Below are 17417 nucleotides of genomic sequence, written 5' to 3'. Positions count from 1 at the left end.
GTGTTTTAAGTTTTAGGGGAACATTACGTAATTTTTGCGAATTTCAAAATAAAAAAGGTATAAAATTTTGCTACCCGCCATCAGTGTTACCTGAGACTACTACAGTGGTGTGGTTTGCAATTGATATTAAAATAAAAATCGATAGAGTTCCATCAACTAGTCAGCAGATGGAGTTAGTAGGCCAATTTTTAAAAAAGAAGACCAACAAAGCTAGAGCCTCGTAACGTATGGGCTTTGGTATGTAATCTCATGAACGAAATTTAACATATTAATTAAAACGTTTACTGTCCAGTTGCTATTATTTGTTTGTTATTGAAAAATAGGGTCGTCATGCTCATTTATTCGTAGAAATTGGGGCTATTTTGAATAATAGCAGTCACTGCGTTATTTTTAATTTTAAATTTACACTGGGAAATATTCGTATTCAACCAATCAGTTAGTTTACCGACCTTTAAAAGCTAATACCCAAGGCACCACCTTAGGCCCAAGTCATCAAGCGACTTTTAATACCTTTAATTCAGGTGGCCGGGTTACAATGCGTAGGAGGGTGGTGGCAAGCCCTTCATGCCACACGAACCAACAGCTCACTACACTTACTATTACCGTTAACCTCTACAAGTTTTTATGGTAAGGGGAAACCGAAGATCTCGGGTGAAAATCCCTTTTACCAGTGGGAAGAGAACTTGCAAACTCAACGTAGAAGGAGTGGTTCACCCAGTAATCAGTAATAAATCCTATAATTTAAAAGTAACTGAAATTTCCCCAGTAATTTTAACGGTAAAAATCGTAGAACTTTTAATTTCTTTTTGAAAATTGAAAACTAGTTTTAAACATTTAAAATTCTTTTTAAAAAATCTTAAATACTTTAAAAAAAATTCTTAGTCATTTGCAGTTTAGAGAAAATTAAATTTTAAACATTTTATTGTAATTTCGAATTCGTTTTAAAAAATCTTTTTTATTATAGTTTAGACATTTAATTAGGATTAATTTTAAAACTATATCGAATTATATGATAGTATAAAATGTCAAAATAATGGTAGCAGGTTATAGTAATTTCGTAAAGGATGATAAAATTAGCGAATAAGTAATATAATATATATGATAATATAATATTTATATTATATATATATATAATATAATATAATATATATATTATATATATATAGTAATTTCGTGTATAGGCTAGAACGTCACGACCACGATAAGTATAGGCCTAATCAAAACGCGTTTTCAATTACATTTCTGAAAAAACCGATAATGTTAACTTATAAACGATGTCAGAGATAATAAGGGAAGTTAAGTAAAACCTTTTAGAAGTTTTAACGACATTTTCCGTACGCTTTGTTAACAATGCCAAGATACCATGACCAAAGTTCGGCGAAGCACTGGAGGTACCCGGTCGTAACGTCAGCTACTTAACCAGAATCTGTAATTACTGCGCGGTTTTGAATGGAAGAACCTGTTTTCTCCTTTATGGCATTTATCAATTTTGTGGAAATTAATACGATAAATGGGACAGTGAAATTCGTTATGAACCGTAAGAGCTTCCGCCTTTCGCGAGCACCAGTCGTGAATTTATTATAGATTTGGTGAAAACATGGCCTCACATGATTTACCCGTGATTGTCGTTGGAGCTGGATTAAGTGGTAATGTTGACATTTCGATATTTAAGTCGCGGTAATCATTATAGCCAATAACTCATTAATATAATTATAAAATTAATGTCTTGCCAGTTTTATGTAATATATATTTTACAAGGGAATATATAATGCAGGATATTAGATATATATTAGATATATTATATTATATATTATAATTATATTATATATATATTAGATATATTATATTATATATTATAATTATATTATTATATATATATATTATACATTATATATATATATTATATATATATATATTATATATATTATATATATATATATATTATATATATATATATATATTATATATATATATATATTATATATATATATATATATTATATATATATATATATTATATATATATTTATCTCTATTGCTAATGCAGGAATCCATACCTCTACTTGTTGAGGTTAAAGGTAATAGTTAGTGTAGGGAGCTGTTGGCTCGTGTGGCATGAAGGGCTAGCCACTATGGTGAAACTACTTAGAGCTTGTACACGTTGCATTTTAATTCTTAAAATTTATACTTATCTCGTAAGAGTTATTTAATTAACTTTTGATCTAAGCCCAAAAGGTCTTTGCAGCGTAATATGTTTTCTGGTAGTTTAGCGAAGTCTTACGACTTAAAAAAATAAATTAATTTAAATTAGAGGTTATAAACCAACATATAGACTTCGTAGTTTTGAAAAAGAAATTTATTTTAATCAAACGATACCAGCTTTAATTTCAAAGATTAAAGTGTAAAATTAAACGGTGAATTATGAAAACTTAGGCTTAAGCGCCGCAAAAGTTCTCCACGAGAATGGACAAAACGTTTTGGTTCTGGAAGCCAGTGGCCGATTGGGCGGACGGACTTATACAAAAAACGTAAGTTAAAACAAATTCTTAAAGGGATAGTAACAATTTATTCAAATATCATTGTCCGGGGTACTAACAATTTAGTCAAATATCATTGTCCGGGGTACTAACAATTTAATCAAATATCATTGTCCGGAATACTAACAATTTAGTCAAATATCATTGTCCGGGATACTAACAATTTAGTCAAATATCATTGTCCGGGGTATATTAATAGGATTGATTGATTAATTTAATTAATTTTTAATAATTAATTAATTGAAAAATAGGGTCCCAAAACGAGCTACGTCGACATGGGTGGTTCTTACGTTTGCGTTGGTCAGGACTGCATTCTAAAATTGGTCGAAGAATTTCAACTAGAAACGTTCAAAGTTTATAACACCGGAAGAAGCGTATTGCTATCCGACGTAAGCTGATAAACAATTTACCCGTGGTACCTTGTGACATTAATTAGAATACTTAATTAGAACAACAAATATTACTACGCTAATGGAGCGCCTATTCTAAGTTTATTCAATCCAATAGTTTGCATGGACTTGTTCAACTATTTGAGAAGATTTTCGAGAGACTGTGAAACCGTAAGATAATAATATCTATTTACTTAAAATTAATCAATAATATTGATATTCACTTAAATGTTTATTAATATAAATTAAATATTATTTAATTAACAAATTAATTAATAAACAAATAAAAATTTAATTATTAATTAACAAATACCACTTCAAATATTGAATAACCAATACAACTTAAAAAATTATTTAACAAATACCACTTTAAATAAAAATTAACAAATAGCACTTTAAATATAAATTAACAAATACCACTAAAAATATTATTTATCAAAAACCACTTTAAATAAAATTAACAAATTCAACTTTAAATTATAAATACACAAATACGAATTTAAATTAGAAATAAACAAATGCGAATTTAAATTAGAAATAAACAAATACGAATTTTATTAGAAATAAACAAATACGAATTTAAATTAGAAATAAACAAATACGAATTTAAATTATAAATAAACAAATGCGAATTTAAATTATAAATAAACAAATACGAATTTAAATTATAAATAAACAAATACGAATTTAAATTATAAATTAACAAATACAAATTTAAAATATAAAGAAACAAATACGAATTTAAATATTTATTAATTAAAAAATTAGGAAAATTAAATTTAGATATGGGAAAATATGTATAAAAAATTAGGAAAATTAAATTTAGATATGGGAAAATATGTATAAAAAATTGGGGGGAGCTAAAACTCAAAAGTACTAAAAAACAAATTTACGATAAGGAAAATGTTAACTGGGATAAAATGATGACAATATGAGTCTGTATCAAGACGTCGCTTGAAAAGGGGCTGCGGCCCTAAAGCTCGCCAAAGAACAATTTAAACCTTTTTTTTAATAAAATGACATTTTACCATAAAGTATCCGTAACGTAGTGAATTTTATTTTAAAGTTAATTTTAACCATGGTAGACAATTTTAATTTATATGATTTATATGACAAATTAAAATTTTAATTAACAAATACAACTTTAAATATTAATTGACAAATACAACTTTAAATATTAATTGACAAATACAACTTTAAATATTAATTGACAAATACAACTTTAAATATTAATTGACAAATACAACTTTAAATATTAATTGACAAATACAACTTTAAATATTAATTGACAAATACAACTTTAAATATTAATTGACAAATACAACTTTAAATATTAATTGACAAATACAACTTTAAATATTAATTGACAAATACAACTTTAAATATTAATTGACAAATACAACTTTAAATATTAATTGACAAATACAACTTTAAATATTAATTGACAAATACAACTTTAAATATTAATTGACAAATACAACTTTAAATATTAATTGACAAATACAACTTTAAATATTAATTGACAAATACAACTTTAAATATTAATTGACAAATACAACTTTAAATATTAATTGACAAATACAACTTTAAATATTAATTGACAAATACAACTTTAAATATTAATTATTCAAACAAAATTAAGTATTTATTATTCAAAGAATATTAAGTACTAATTATTCAACGAAAATTAAGTATTTATTATTCAAAGAATATTAAGTACTAATTATTCAACGAAAATTAAATATTAATTATTGATTATAAATTCAATATGAAATTCATAAATATCACTTGAATTGTATTTAATAAATATGGCTAAAGATTTATTAGATTTTTTGTAACTTAAACCTAATTATTTTTTGTAACTTAAACATAATTATTTTGTCTAACTTAAACCTAATTATTTTTGTAACTTAAACCTTATTATTTTTTGTAACTTAAACCTAATTATTTTTTGTAACTTAAACCTAATTATTTTTGTAACTTAAACCTAATTATTTTTTGTAACTTAAACCTAATTATTTTTTGTAACTTAAATATTATTTAATTTCTTTAACTTAAATTAGTTTATTAAAAAACTATTAATTTATATTACTTATATTAGTTAATTATTTAAAAAATGAACATTAATAAATTAGTTAATTATTTAAAAAAATTACCATTAATAAATTAGTTAATTATTTAAAAAATTAACAATAATAAATTAATTAATTATTTAAAAAATTAACAATAATAAATAAGTTAATTATTGAAACATTAACAATAATAAATAAGTTAATTATTTAAAAATTAACAATAATAAATTAATTAATTATTAAAAAAATTAACAATAATACATTAGTTAATTATTTAAAAATTAACAATAATAAATTTGTTAATTATTTTAAAAATTATATTAACTGAAATATTGTCCTTTATTTAGATTCATGTCGAAGACCCGTGGAACTCTCCGAAAGCCGTCGAATTGGACCAAATCACAATGAAAGAATATATAGACAAAATTTGTTGGACCAAGTACAAAAGAAACCATTCCAAATTGTTAATTATCTTAAATTAAAATTTAACTATTTTAATTTAAGGGTAGTTGCCGGAGCTGCCAACGCGTTCGTGTCGTTTAACGTTTGCGGCGAAGGCCACGAGGTGTCAGCACTTTACTTTCTCTGGTTTATTAAACAAAGAGGTGGAATTAACCGCATGTTTTCAAATGCAAATCAAGTAATTTAAAAAATAAGTATTTAATTATAGCATTAAACCCCCTTCGGGAAAAGTAGGAAAGCTCCTTTACACACCATGTTAAAAACAACAGTAATTTAGAGTTCTGGAATGGTCGGCAATGGATGGAAAAAGTAATTTAGAGTTCTGGAATGGTCGGTAATGGATGGCAAAAGTAATTTAGAGTTCTGGAATGGTCGGTAATGGATGGGAAAATTAATTTAGAGTTCTGGAATGGTCGGTAATGGATGGAAAAAGTAATTTGGAGTTCAGGAATGCGCGGGTAATGATGGGAAAATTAATTTAGAGTTCTGGAATAGTCATTTATGGAAAGGGAATATTTTACCATGGATAGTAGATTTTAGAGGATCGTTAAAAATTCTGTCAAAGACTACATGTGACTCGTTAGCAAGCGGACGCTAAACGGCGACGAAGCCCGTAATGCAGTCTGTCTCATGAATAGCTCTCAGTAAACCTTTTGCATGTGAAGAATATGTTACGTAAAAATATTATACACTTATGGCTGTAGTTAAAGAGTAAACACTAAAAGAACGGCGTAGGTTCGAATCCGGGCGTTGGATGGGACATTTTTACAGAACAAAAATACATTTTTGGAACACACTAAAATGTACAGAATTATAATAATAAGGTTTATATCACAAAATTTTAAAGAACTTCTAAATCACGATTTTTGAATTTCAGTTTCGTCCGAGCCAAAATTTAATCCCATAACTTTCCTATCGAGATATCGTAGGCTACAAATAGACCATCGCGGAAGAATACAATATGTAAAACTCTGTACTCGTCCGCCACAGTTATATAGTTCCACCTGTGGAACTCGGTTGTTACTCGATTTGACTGAGCTTTCATACTTCCACCCGAATTGGTTTCTTATAGGCTTCTGATTACACGTTATTACCCATAGGCTAGTAAAATCGTTGGGGGATCTCAACTTCTAAGTACCAAATTGGCGGCCATAATTAAAGGTCGGTAAGAGTGGAGAAGCCAGATATATAGTGGTGTTAAGCATCTTGTTTATTTCACACAGGGCAAACTGAATATAATAAAGTTGTAATAACGATCATACAAACTGAAAATGAAGTGACGGTCATAACCAAAGACGGCGAAGAATACAAGGTTGGTATTCGTCGAAATTAATCGATTAAACTATCGGCCATAAATTAAACAAAAAACGTGGGATTTCATTGGAAATATAGATTAATCGATCAAAAATGAATGGCTTAATAGGTCGAATTTAACCTTATTAGTAAACGATTAATTGAATAAAATAAAGTTGGAATCTAAGATAAATTAATCGATTAAACTATCGGCAATAAATTAAACAAAAAACGTGGGATTTCATTGGAAATATAGATTAATCGATCAAAAATGAATGGCTTAATAGGTCGAATTTAACCTTATTAGTAAACGATTACTTGAATAAAATAAAGTTGGAATCTAACATAAATTAATCGATTAAAATTAAAAACATAATTTCATTAGTTAAAATGAGATATTCAATTGAGCAAAACTATAAACCTTTTAATAGAACACCGACTAAAGAATATATTTCGATTTAAATTAAATAGTTAATCGAACAATTAAGTGGATCGAAACTGGAAAACTGTTTAATTGAACACACATTAATAATATTTCGATTAAAATGAAATATTTTTAAGTGAATCGAACAAAAACCAGTGGCGTAGCCAGAAATTCGTCAAGGGGGGGTCGACCTATGTGAATGTTAAGAGGGGGTTCGAGGAGAGGGTGGTAATTTAGTACAGTCAAAGGTAGGCCCAAGGGGGGTCTGGACCCGGAAACCCCCCACTTGTCTACGCCACTGAACAAAACTGTAAACTATTAATTAGTGTTGTTAATTTTCCGGAAAAATAAAAAATTGAAACATAAACTACTTTTTAAGGGTTTTTAATGTTTTTAACTTTTTATCGATATAAAATGTCTAATATCAGTAAACATACTACAAAACATTAATAGTGTTACATTGTTAATCAGTTTAAACTAGTCTAGAGGTTTAGTTTTAATTTTAGGTTCGAAAAAATGAGGCGAAAATTCCGCTTTATTTAAATTTGCAAACAATACATTAGACTAATCATGGAATGAAAACTTTTTTTATTTTTATTGGAAAAATACGGGAAATTTTCCGACTTACAACACTACTATTTAATCGAACACGCTACAAAGAAAAAAATCCTATTCAAATGAAATATTTAATCGAACACGATATAATGAAAAAATTCCGATTAAAATGAAACATTTAATCGATCACGCAATGAAGAAAATTTTCCGATTAAACCGAGATATTTTGATCGAACAAAACTATAAACTATTTAATAGAACACGCTACAGAGAAAATATTCGGATTAAAAATAAAGCAAATCGTCTAATCACGGCTATTCTCAACCAAAAATAGGGAAAGCAAGTAATTTTGGCGATACCACCCAGTCAACAAAAGGGAATCTTGTTCGAGCCCGGATTATCCGGGTTCAGACAGCAACTAAACCAAAGAATGCCCATGGGCACCGTCATCAAAGTCATCATCTATTACGGCAAACCCTTCTGGAGACATTTAGGCGAGTATTGTACTGTAGTTGACACAGGGTGCAACTAGGTAGATTGATATTGAAACAACGTCTTTTCTTTCAGGTTATAACGGGAACACAGTGTCAACAACGCACACTCAAACCAAACATCCACTAGCGTATACATTAGACGACAGCAAGCCCGATGGTTCTTTTCCTGCTATCATAGGGTAAAAAATTCCAAAACTTAACTACAAATTTCGTAGACCTAATAAGCCATAGCATAAGTTTATAATTATATTTCACAAAATAGTGTCAGCTTCTTATATTCCGCAGGTTAATTTTTTTCTGAGAGTCATTAACTTAAATGTTTTATAATATAAATAAAATAGTATTTAATTAACAAAATTAATTAATTACCAAATACAACTTTAAAAATCAATTAACAAATATAACTTTAAATATTAATTAACAAATATAACTTTAAATATTAATTAACAAATATAAGTAAACAACTACCAATTTAAATTATAAATAAAGAAATATAAGTAAACAACTACCAATTTAAATTATAAATAAAGAAATATAAGTAAACAACTATCACTTTAAATTATAAATAAAGAAATAGAGGTAAGCAGCTACCACTTTAAATTATAAATAAAGAAATATAAGTAAACAACTACCACTTTAAATTATAAATAAAGATATACAAATTTAAATATTAATTAACAAATACCACTTAAAATATTAATTAACAAATACCACTTAAAATGTTAATTAACAAATACCACTTAAAATATTAATTATCAAATACCACTTAAAATATTAATTAACAAATACCACTTAAAATATTAATTAACTCTCCGTCATAAGAAATTATTTATTTAATTTTATTCAATTCTACGTCACTCCACAAACAGCTATAGGTTATTTTTTAGACTGACTGACACACTTACGGAAATTAATTATAAACTAAAATATAGTAAAAAAAATTAATGAAAGCAGCCTTACCTGGAACCAATATACTGGGGATAAAACCGGTTCTGTATGGCAAGTTACTATCAGGTGACATAAATACATTAAAAATATCAAACGCATAGTTTTCTAGTGGGTGATACGGCCAGGCGTTTGGCGGAAACGACGTCAGAGCACCGGAAGTCGTTAGTGGCGCAGAGTTTAAAGGAGATCTTCCAATCAGAAGACGCCTTAAATGTAAATGAGAACAAATTACTTAAAAGGGAGAATGACTATTATAGGCTTCGAGCTTAGGAAATATAGCGCCATCTGCCTTAATATCCGTCAACTATAAATAGCAGACGACTTTCAATGTTTTGAACGAGCAAACAGCTTTCATATATTCAATTCCAAACTTGGTCGGTAGGCGGCGATAATTGTGACCAAAATTTAAACTACGCACGAAGCCTATATGTTGAGGTGAATCATGGACTAATTTATTTTCTGGTACTGGGGGGGGGGGTAAAAAAGTCACCGGCGTGTTCTTCAATAGCGTCATAAGACTTCAGTTTTAGGGTACCAATGAAATAGCCGGATTATTTTATTAGTTGTAGAGGAGGAGTTTACTTTTAGAGCATGGCCCTTCAGTGTGCAATCACTGGTGGTTTTACCGGAAAGTCGTGGTCCGGCTCTTTTAGCCCAAAAGGGCGGTGGTGCACTGGGAGATGTTAGCTATGAGTTTCGGCTCAGGCTAACGGAGAGAGGCCAGGCATCCTGTCACCTCAGCAGATTTGATTGCCTGCTGTGGGGTGGCGGGTCTCTGTATGAGGCGCAGTGGTCCTGTTTCCCGGCCTTCTGGGGCCCACCGGGATCTACGGTGCCACCTGTGCCGGGTGCCGGGCGAGGGGTAAGACACTTATGATTTTTGTGTACACCGGGAGTTTGAACTCTGGAGAGTTCGAGAGAGTTCTCGGGAGTTCAGGGGAGTTCATAAGAGTTCCAATAGCAAATGTACACCCGAGTTCTTGAGTGTCTTACCCCTCGTTCCGGGTTACGCTGGGCCGCAGTGTGCCCGTCGTTCCCATTTTCTTACAGTGTTTGGCTCCCGAGGGGTAAGGCACTCTGCGAACTCGGTGTACACTGCCGTACCTTTGACAGTGCTAAATGGAACTCGCTAACTCTTGAAAATATGTACCTTTAACAGTGCTAAATGCACGAACTCGGTGTACAGATTATCTGAGACTGTCTTACCCCTCGTTGGCTCCTTACCTACGTAGGTAGGGTGTCGGCTTTAGTTGCTATAGCATCCACTGTTATTCCCACTGCTGTGTGCGAAAAGTAGGGGTTGGTCGTCCCATTGTTGCACCTTCTGCTGGGTTGAGCATCTTTCGTCAAAGGTGCGACCGTCAGCGGTAGGGTTCTGCTACCCATGCTGGATTTGTCACCTGTCCGGGCTGAGGGGACGCTGGCATAGGGCATTATGATGAGGACTTCCGGTGGTGTGCACCCTGTTTGCGGTACACCGGGCTTCAAAGCTGATACACTTAACTGTTAGAGTAAGAAGGGGATTAACCGAGGGGCCGGTCACTTCCTTGATTAACGACGCACCACTCGAAAGATTAAATCTGATTTAATCGTGATTATTTTGATTTAATTCCATTTAATAACGATTATGTTGATTAAATCACGTTTAATCATGGTTAGAATGTTTAAATATGATTAAATCATGATTAAATGATTCAATCTGATTAAATGATTCAATCTGATTAAAATTCTTAAATCCTGATTGAAACGATTAAATCGTGATTAGTATGATTAAATCGCGATTAGATTATTATTATTATTATTGATTAAATCGTGATTAAAATGATTAAATCTTAATTAAAATGATTAAATCGTAATTAAAATGATTAAATCTTAATTAAAATGATTAAATCGTTATTAAAATGATTAAATCTGATTAAAAAGATTAGATCATGATTAGAATGATTAAATCTCGTTTAAATCATGATTAGATTGATTAAATCGTGATTAGATTCTCTAATCGTGATTAGATTGTTTAATCTTGATTACCCTGATTTAATCATTTTACTATGATTAAGACGCACCCAAAATGGAAGTGACCTGCCCCTCGGGATTAACAGCAACGCCAAAAATCTTCTCAACATAGTCGTTCTCCCTAAATACAAATGTAAACGTTCTCGAAAAAAACAAAATGAAGCCATAAATAATTGTGTACATTGTCAGCCCGTTCATTACGAGGAATACAACTGGATGTCCAATCCTTTCACGGGCGGCTGCTTCGTTGGATTCTTTTTCCCAGGAGTCATTACAGGCTACTCGAGGTAATTCATTCTGCTCAATTAAATAAATTACTACGACATTTAAGAAACCTATTTTTAACGACATAAGACTCGCAAGTATGTCAACTCTACCTTTTCGTCTTTTAGTCTTTTAAAGCAAGTGTCGGTTCGACGCGAAGTAATCTTTTTACAACAGATGTCGCTAGCGTCGAAATCAAAACAAGATGCTTAAGCTACATTTTGACCCAAAAGGCGGGACATAAAAGTACCCCTCGCGTTGATTGGCTCGTTTGTAAATTTGACCATAACTTAAATTATTGTAATTTTTAACAATATATTTTATATGGTATATCTAATTTAGGTTAAAGCCCACTAAATAGAGCATATGTTGTGCTTAGTTGTCTAATTATAATACTCAACAATGTTCTCTAACGAAGTTATCGTTTCGCTAATTTCAATTATTTTAGCATCCTTTGCTATTGATAGATAGCACCGCCCTCTCCAGTGAAGTCGTGTATTTTCGAAGCATCGAATAGATTCATTGCCATCTCTAATAGCAAGGGCCTTATCATAGGGCAGGTGGCACTTGTTTTCCGATATTTACTGAGAGCTAGTCTCACAAAAGACTACTTAACCTATTAGTACGAATAGTACCAGCTAGTGTTGTAAGTCGGAAAATGACCGAAGCCCTTTTCCGGAAAATTTTCCGTATTTTTCCGGAAAAAAATAAAAAAAGGTTTCATTCCATGATTAGTCTAATCTAAAAGTAAAACTAAACCTCTAGACTAGTTTAAACTGATTAACAATGTAACACTATTAATGTTTTGGATTATGTTTACTGATAAAAAGTTAAAAACATTAGAAACCGTTAAAAAGTAATTTATGTTTCAATTTTTTATTTTTCCGATTTGCGGAAATTTTTTTGTTAATTTTTCCGCATTTTATTTTTCCGGAAAATTAACAACACTAGTACCAGCAAAGATATATTTATTCTATGGTCTGTCTCTTCGATTTGCTCGTCCGTAGACATACCAGCGCTCATTAAACATTATATCGTACTGACGCCATCCCATGTCTTTTTACATTCTTGGCGCCTAGTAACATTTTTATTAATATTTTACTAGTTCTAATCTTCAAAACTCACTGGAAATCTAACGTGTGAACAAACAGATTTCCAAACGCTACGTACCGCAGCGAGATCGAAACGAGGCAAAACGTTTCCGAGGGTACGTGTGAACGTGGCTAGCTGGCCGGGTTACAATTCGTAGGAGCGTGTTCGCTCGCAACGCCACCTATTGGCTCCCAACATTCACTATTACTGCTAACCTCTACTAGTGCTCGGAATTGTTTATTCATTATCCACAAATTTTTCGATTTATTTAAAAAACTTTGGTAAAAAGAATATCATTTTAACTTATTGAATTATGTTTTTTACGCAACCAAGCATTTATTTGAATAAAAGTGGCATTTATTTAAATAATTGTTTGTTTTATTTAAATAATAGGCTTATCCACTTTCGATTATTTAAACATTTTACAATTTTTATTCAACTATTAGTTATTTAAATAAATATTATTTAAATATCGCCGAGCTTATTTTATTCATGGATAAAAATTAATCGAAATCCGAGCACTAACCTCTACACGTTTTTACGGACAAGGGAAACCGAAGACCCCTAACCAGTAATCTCAACGCGGAAGGAATATCTCCTGGATTGCAACCAGTGTCTTAAGTTGGGATCGAACCCGGCTCCTCTTGCTGCCAGGCAGGTCCGTAAACACGCGGCGGCATTCGGTAGCAATGCCCCCTCAAAAATAAATGTTGCCCCCTCAAATTAATCCATTCCCCCTCAAAGAATACTATCTGCCCCTTCATTTTTATTAGTTTTTTAAACTTCTATTTGACGAAATTTTCATTTTGGACCACTTGTTTTTGTCGAAGGTGTAGATCACAAATAGAAATTTAAAATTTGGGTTCCATTATGACCTTGTTTCGCGGTACTTTTATTAGGCCTGCGGTGATCAAAAACATTTCGCCATTTTAGTCGCTGATAAGGAAACTTCGCTCGCTTCGCTTCAAAAATTAGTTTGAATGGTTTTCAATCTTTTAATTTCAGGTTCATTCGAGAGCCCACAGGTCGTTTGTACTTCGCGGGGACCGAGACGTCGACTAAATGGTCGGGCTACATGGACGGGGCGATTCGATCGGGTCAAAGGGCAGCCAGGGAGGTACTTAGGGACAATGGCGTTGAGGTACCAGATACCACCGTCAAGGTACTCTCGCGTTTACTTTTCTAGTATAATACCGAAATCCGTGTGATGAGGGAGAAATCCCTTTCGCGGGCGTAACGCCATTAGAGGCTCATTTTTAAATACCCGAAGTCTTACGAGATGGCGCCAACAGTCTTAAGCGGATAAATTGTTTTATAACAGAATCTAAATTATCAATAATTTTAGAAATTTAGCACTTCTTTATCTCATTTAAAATAGTTTAATTATTTTTCCAGAGGTAAAACATGAAACTAATACGCTTAATTTGCATTTATTTTTTAATAATGTGAAGGCTTAGGGTGCTATCAAGAACATAATTATTTACTTAGGGTAACTGATTTGGTTGAGACGATTTTTAGTGTTGCTGCTGGCCCCCCTCATATTCTAACAGCAAGCTCATCTTCTACATATCGTCTGAACACAGTCATTCTCCCGACAGTAGAAATAAATTCATTCTTGGTGCTATTTTAATTGAGATGGGCTTTAGTATTTATGACCTAATTTAATCGCGAGTTGTTACTGTCCGCTACGATGGAGGAGTCAATTTTTCTCGTTAAGAAATATGTTTCCAACCCCTTTTCTTGCAATAAATTTGTCACCAGCCCCCTATTCTTGCCACAAATTTATCACCAGCGCCCATTTATTGCAATAAATTTGTCACTAGCCCCCTTTTATTGCAACAAAATTTGTCACCAGCCCCTTTTTCTTGCAATAAATTTGTCACCAGCCCCCTATTCATGCAATAAATTTCTCACCAGCCCCTTTTTCTTGCAATAAATTGGTCACCAGCCCCTTTTTCTTGCAATAAATTTGTCACCAGCCCCTTTTTCTTGCAATAAATGTGTCACCAGCAACTATTCTTGCAATAAATTTGTCACCAGCCCACTTTTATTGCAATAAATTTGTCACTAGCCCCTTTTATTGCAACAAAATTTGTCACCAGCCCCCTATTCTTGCCACAAATTTGTCACCACCCCCTTTTTCTTGCAATAAATTTGACAACAGTCCCTTTTCTTGCGGTAGGTAACTCATGGTTTGAATTTCAACAGGGTTTTAAACCGATGCAGAGGTCATTTTTGGAAAAGGTTTTGCCGAATATCCCAGAAGCGTTAACAATAGCAACTGCGGTTGGTATACTTGCGTTCATTCAATGGTACAGAAGAACAATTTAAATATTTAATCAAGTGATATTTCAAAACACCATTGACAAGACTAATAAAAATTGAAAAAATAATTATATCATTGGTAGGAATCAAGTTAGAAGTTGTTTAATAAACGCATATATTTTTGACAAATAAATTAGGCTATTTAAAACCAATTCGCTTAAATTTCATTCGACCGAAAATTTCTGGACATTTTTAAAGATAGCACAGTGGCGGGTTTCGGTTGTTTGATAAATTTTCAGTTAGGTTAAGGTATGTTAAGTTAGTTTAGTTAGTGTTGATTTGATACCCGATAAATTTTATGAGGGGGGGGGGGGATAAATAAGTCAAAAGGGATTCGGTCGTATGGGCAAGGGGCATTATGAATTTAGTTTCTTGCAAATATTTCGGAAAGTTAGTGTCTAGCTTTCTTCAATTGTTCCAATTGATATTTTATTGCAAATTTATTTGAAGTGTTATATGTGTTACTAATTAACTCCACTGAATTAAAGAGAATCTAATCTCAACGCATTCTTTTTGGAAGACCCCGTTACAATTTGAAAATCGAAAGTCATATAAAGGAGCTGCCAATATTCGAAGTGTTTCACACCAAATAATGCGGTTACATTCCCTTTAAGAACAACGTTTCAAGTACCTTAGGTCGAATAATAATTTCCAAGAATCTTGTTGCTAAAATTTAAATGTATATTTCTGTGAAGTAGTGATGAACATTTTGTTAAATTTTCGTTAGTCTCTTTCGCTAACCCTTTTCAAGTTCGAAGTCACCATTTTCAAGTTCCATAGGGTCCTACTAATAAAATGTATTTTTTAGTATACGATTTTAGTCTCGATGTGGCCGACGATTCTTTTGACGTCACTATGTTAACTTAACAAACGTGAAAGGGAGCGCGCGCAGAAGGGATTTTTTCTCTCGTAGGCGGGGCCAAAGCCATCATACGGATTTTACCATACGCGATACGCCAGGATAATCATTCCAAGTAGAGGTATGGATTCCTGATTTAATATATTATATGACCATTTTGAAGATCCCTTATCCAATCAAACAGTCACTAAAAGGTTAGTCTAATGTTTGTCTTAAGCTACCCTATTCAAAACGTCGGCGGTCCAAGCAATTACAGTGTAGTAGGATCGACAAATGAGTATAAAAGTCTGGAATAACTAAAGCGCCATCTACTAGTAAATAAGGGAAATGTAATTTTATTTTATTCCCTTTATGGAAAACTTAAATAGAATCTTTTTTCCCCGAAAACTGACGTAGATGGCATACTGAAATGGCGTATAAGCCTTTAATGCTACATTTAGTTTATTATTTATTCTACAGGGTATTTCAAAAGGTAATGCAACATTTTAAGGAGTTGTAGGGGGTGAGTTGAGAAGTATACCTGTGTTTTTCCCCTTTTCCTACGATGAATTAAAAGAGCGCCAGAGAGCTTCAAAGCGTGGCCCCTGGAAGTAGGCTGCAACATGCGCCAAACAAAGCAGCAGAGACTTTAAATACCGTTTAAGTTTACTTTTTTACGCGGGTTACCTCGATTAGTGTACAAAGTCCTTTTTTACCGATCACACGAACCCAAACCTTAATGTTCGCGTTTCCCTGCTGCTTGGTTTTGCGCTTGTTGCAGCCTACTTTCAGGGGCTATTAGGCCACACTTTGAAGCTCTCTGGCGCTCTTTTAACTCATCGTAGGAAAATAGGAAAAAAAAACAGGCATACTTCTCAACTCATCCCCTACAACTCCTTAAAATTTTGCATAACCGTTTGAAACACCCTGTATAATTAGTAAAAATTTACAAAAATTCAAACGAAAATCCCTTTTGATAAGATTTCCAAATCCAATATCCAGATCTCCCACAACTTCCACACGGACCAGCCAACTAGACTCAATTTCGAAGATAATTTCCGGTCTAAAAACGTTAATTTCCGGTACAGTTATAATATCATTAACACTCTATAAAGCCCTGTTTTTTATAACCCATTTATTTGGTCTCGAAAATATTGATTTTTGCCCCAAAAAAGAACAGAAATAATTTCACTTTGATAGACGTGCGTAATAACTAAAAAGAAACACTCGAAAAGGCATCAAGTTTTGCCAATAAAATAATATACCTAGCAACACTTTTACTGCGTGTTATTAACTGACGTATCGAGTAACGTTTAAGAGAGTTTTAAAAGCTTTTATTCTGAGCGCTGTACTTCCACGTACAAGTACAAAAAAGGGCAGCACTAAATACTGAGTTTGCTGGCTTCTTTAAATGCTAATGACGTGCTCAGAAGTCCAGTGAGTCTATCGATGGAAAAAATATTCGCGATGGAACTCAAACAAATGGACCGGTGGAATAACTCGTACAATTACAAACATTATAGGTAAGGACGTTATATATAAATATATGTATGTATAATTATTTCATTATACAACTTTATTATTTCATTTATATTTAAGTATATTTTAGTGTATTTAACTGTTTGAGTCGCTATTTTTGTTAAATCACTAACGCGTTTTTATAGTTAATTCTAGTTTAGTAACGTTTCAAATAATAAGTGTTATCAGGAGTA

The 17417-nt window shown here is 32.0% G+C and overlaps 1 protein-coding gene across 1 annotated transcript; it reads left to right on the top strand.

Annotated features, from left to right (window-relative positions):
- The first annotated feature begins 1486 nt into the window (after positions 1–1486).
- Positions 1487–15004, top strand: LOC149958825 (amine oxidase [flavin-containing] B-like). The gene is made up of 14 exons (XM_090166229.1): positions 1487–1646; positions 2433–2527; positions 2788–2925; positions 2986–3096; positions 5345–5436; positions 5502–5637; positions 6560–6620; positions 6683–6771; positions 8066–8225; positions 8299–8404; positions 9275–9386; positions 11376–11473; positions 13548–13704; positions 14751–15004. The coding sequence occupies exons 1-14, from the start codon at positions 1598–1600 to the stop codon at positions 14871–14873; spliced, it is 1527 nt and encodes a 508-aa protein (XP_090022355.1). The 5' UTR covers positions 1487–1597; the 3' UTR covers positions 14874–15004.
- The last annotated feature ends 2413 nt before the right edge of the window (positions 15005–17417 follow it).

This window comes from Leiobunum rupestre, chromosome 2 (genome assembly GCF_980474605.1).
Source record: "Leiobunum rupestre chromosome 2, qqLeiRupe1.1.hap1, whole genome shotgun sequence".
NCBI classification, from domain to species: Eukaryota; Metazoa; Arthropoda; class Arachnida; order Opiliones; family Sclerosomatidae; genus Leiobunum; species Leiobunum rupestre.
This window is presented reverse-complemented; position numbering and strand designations above follow the sequence as displayed.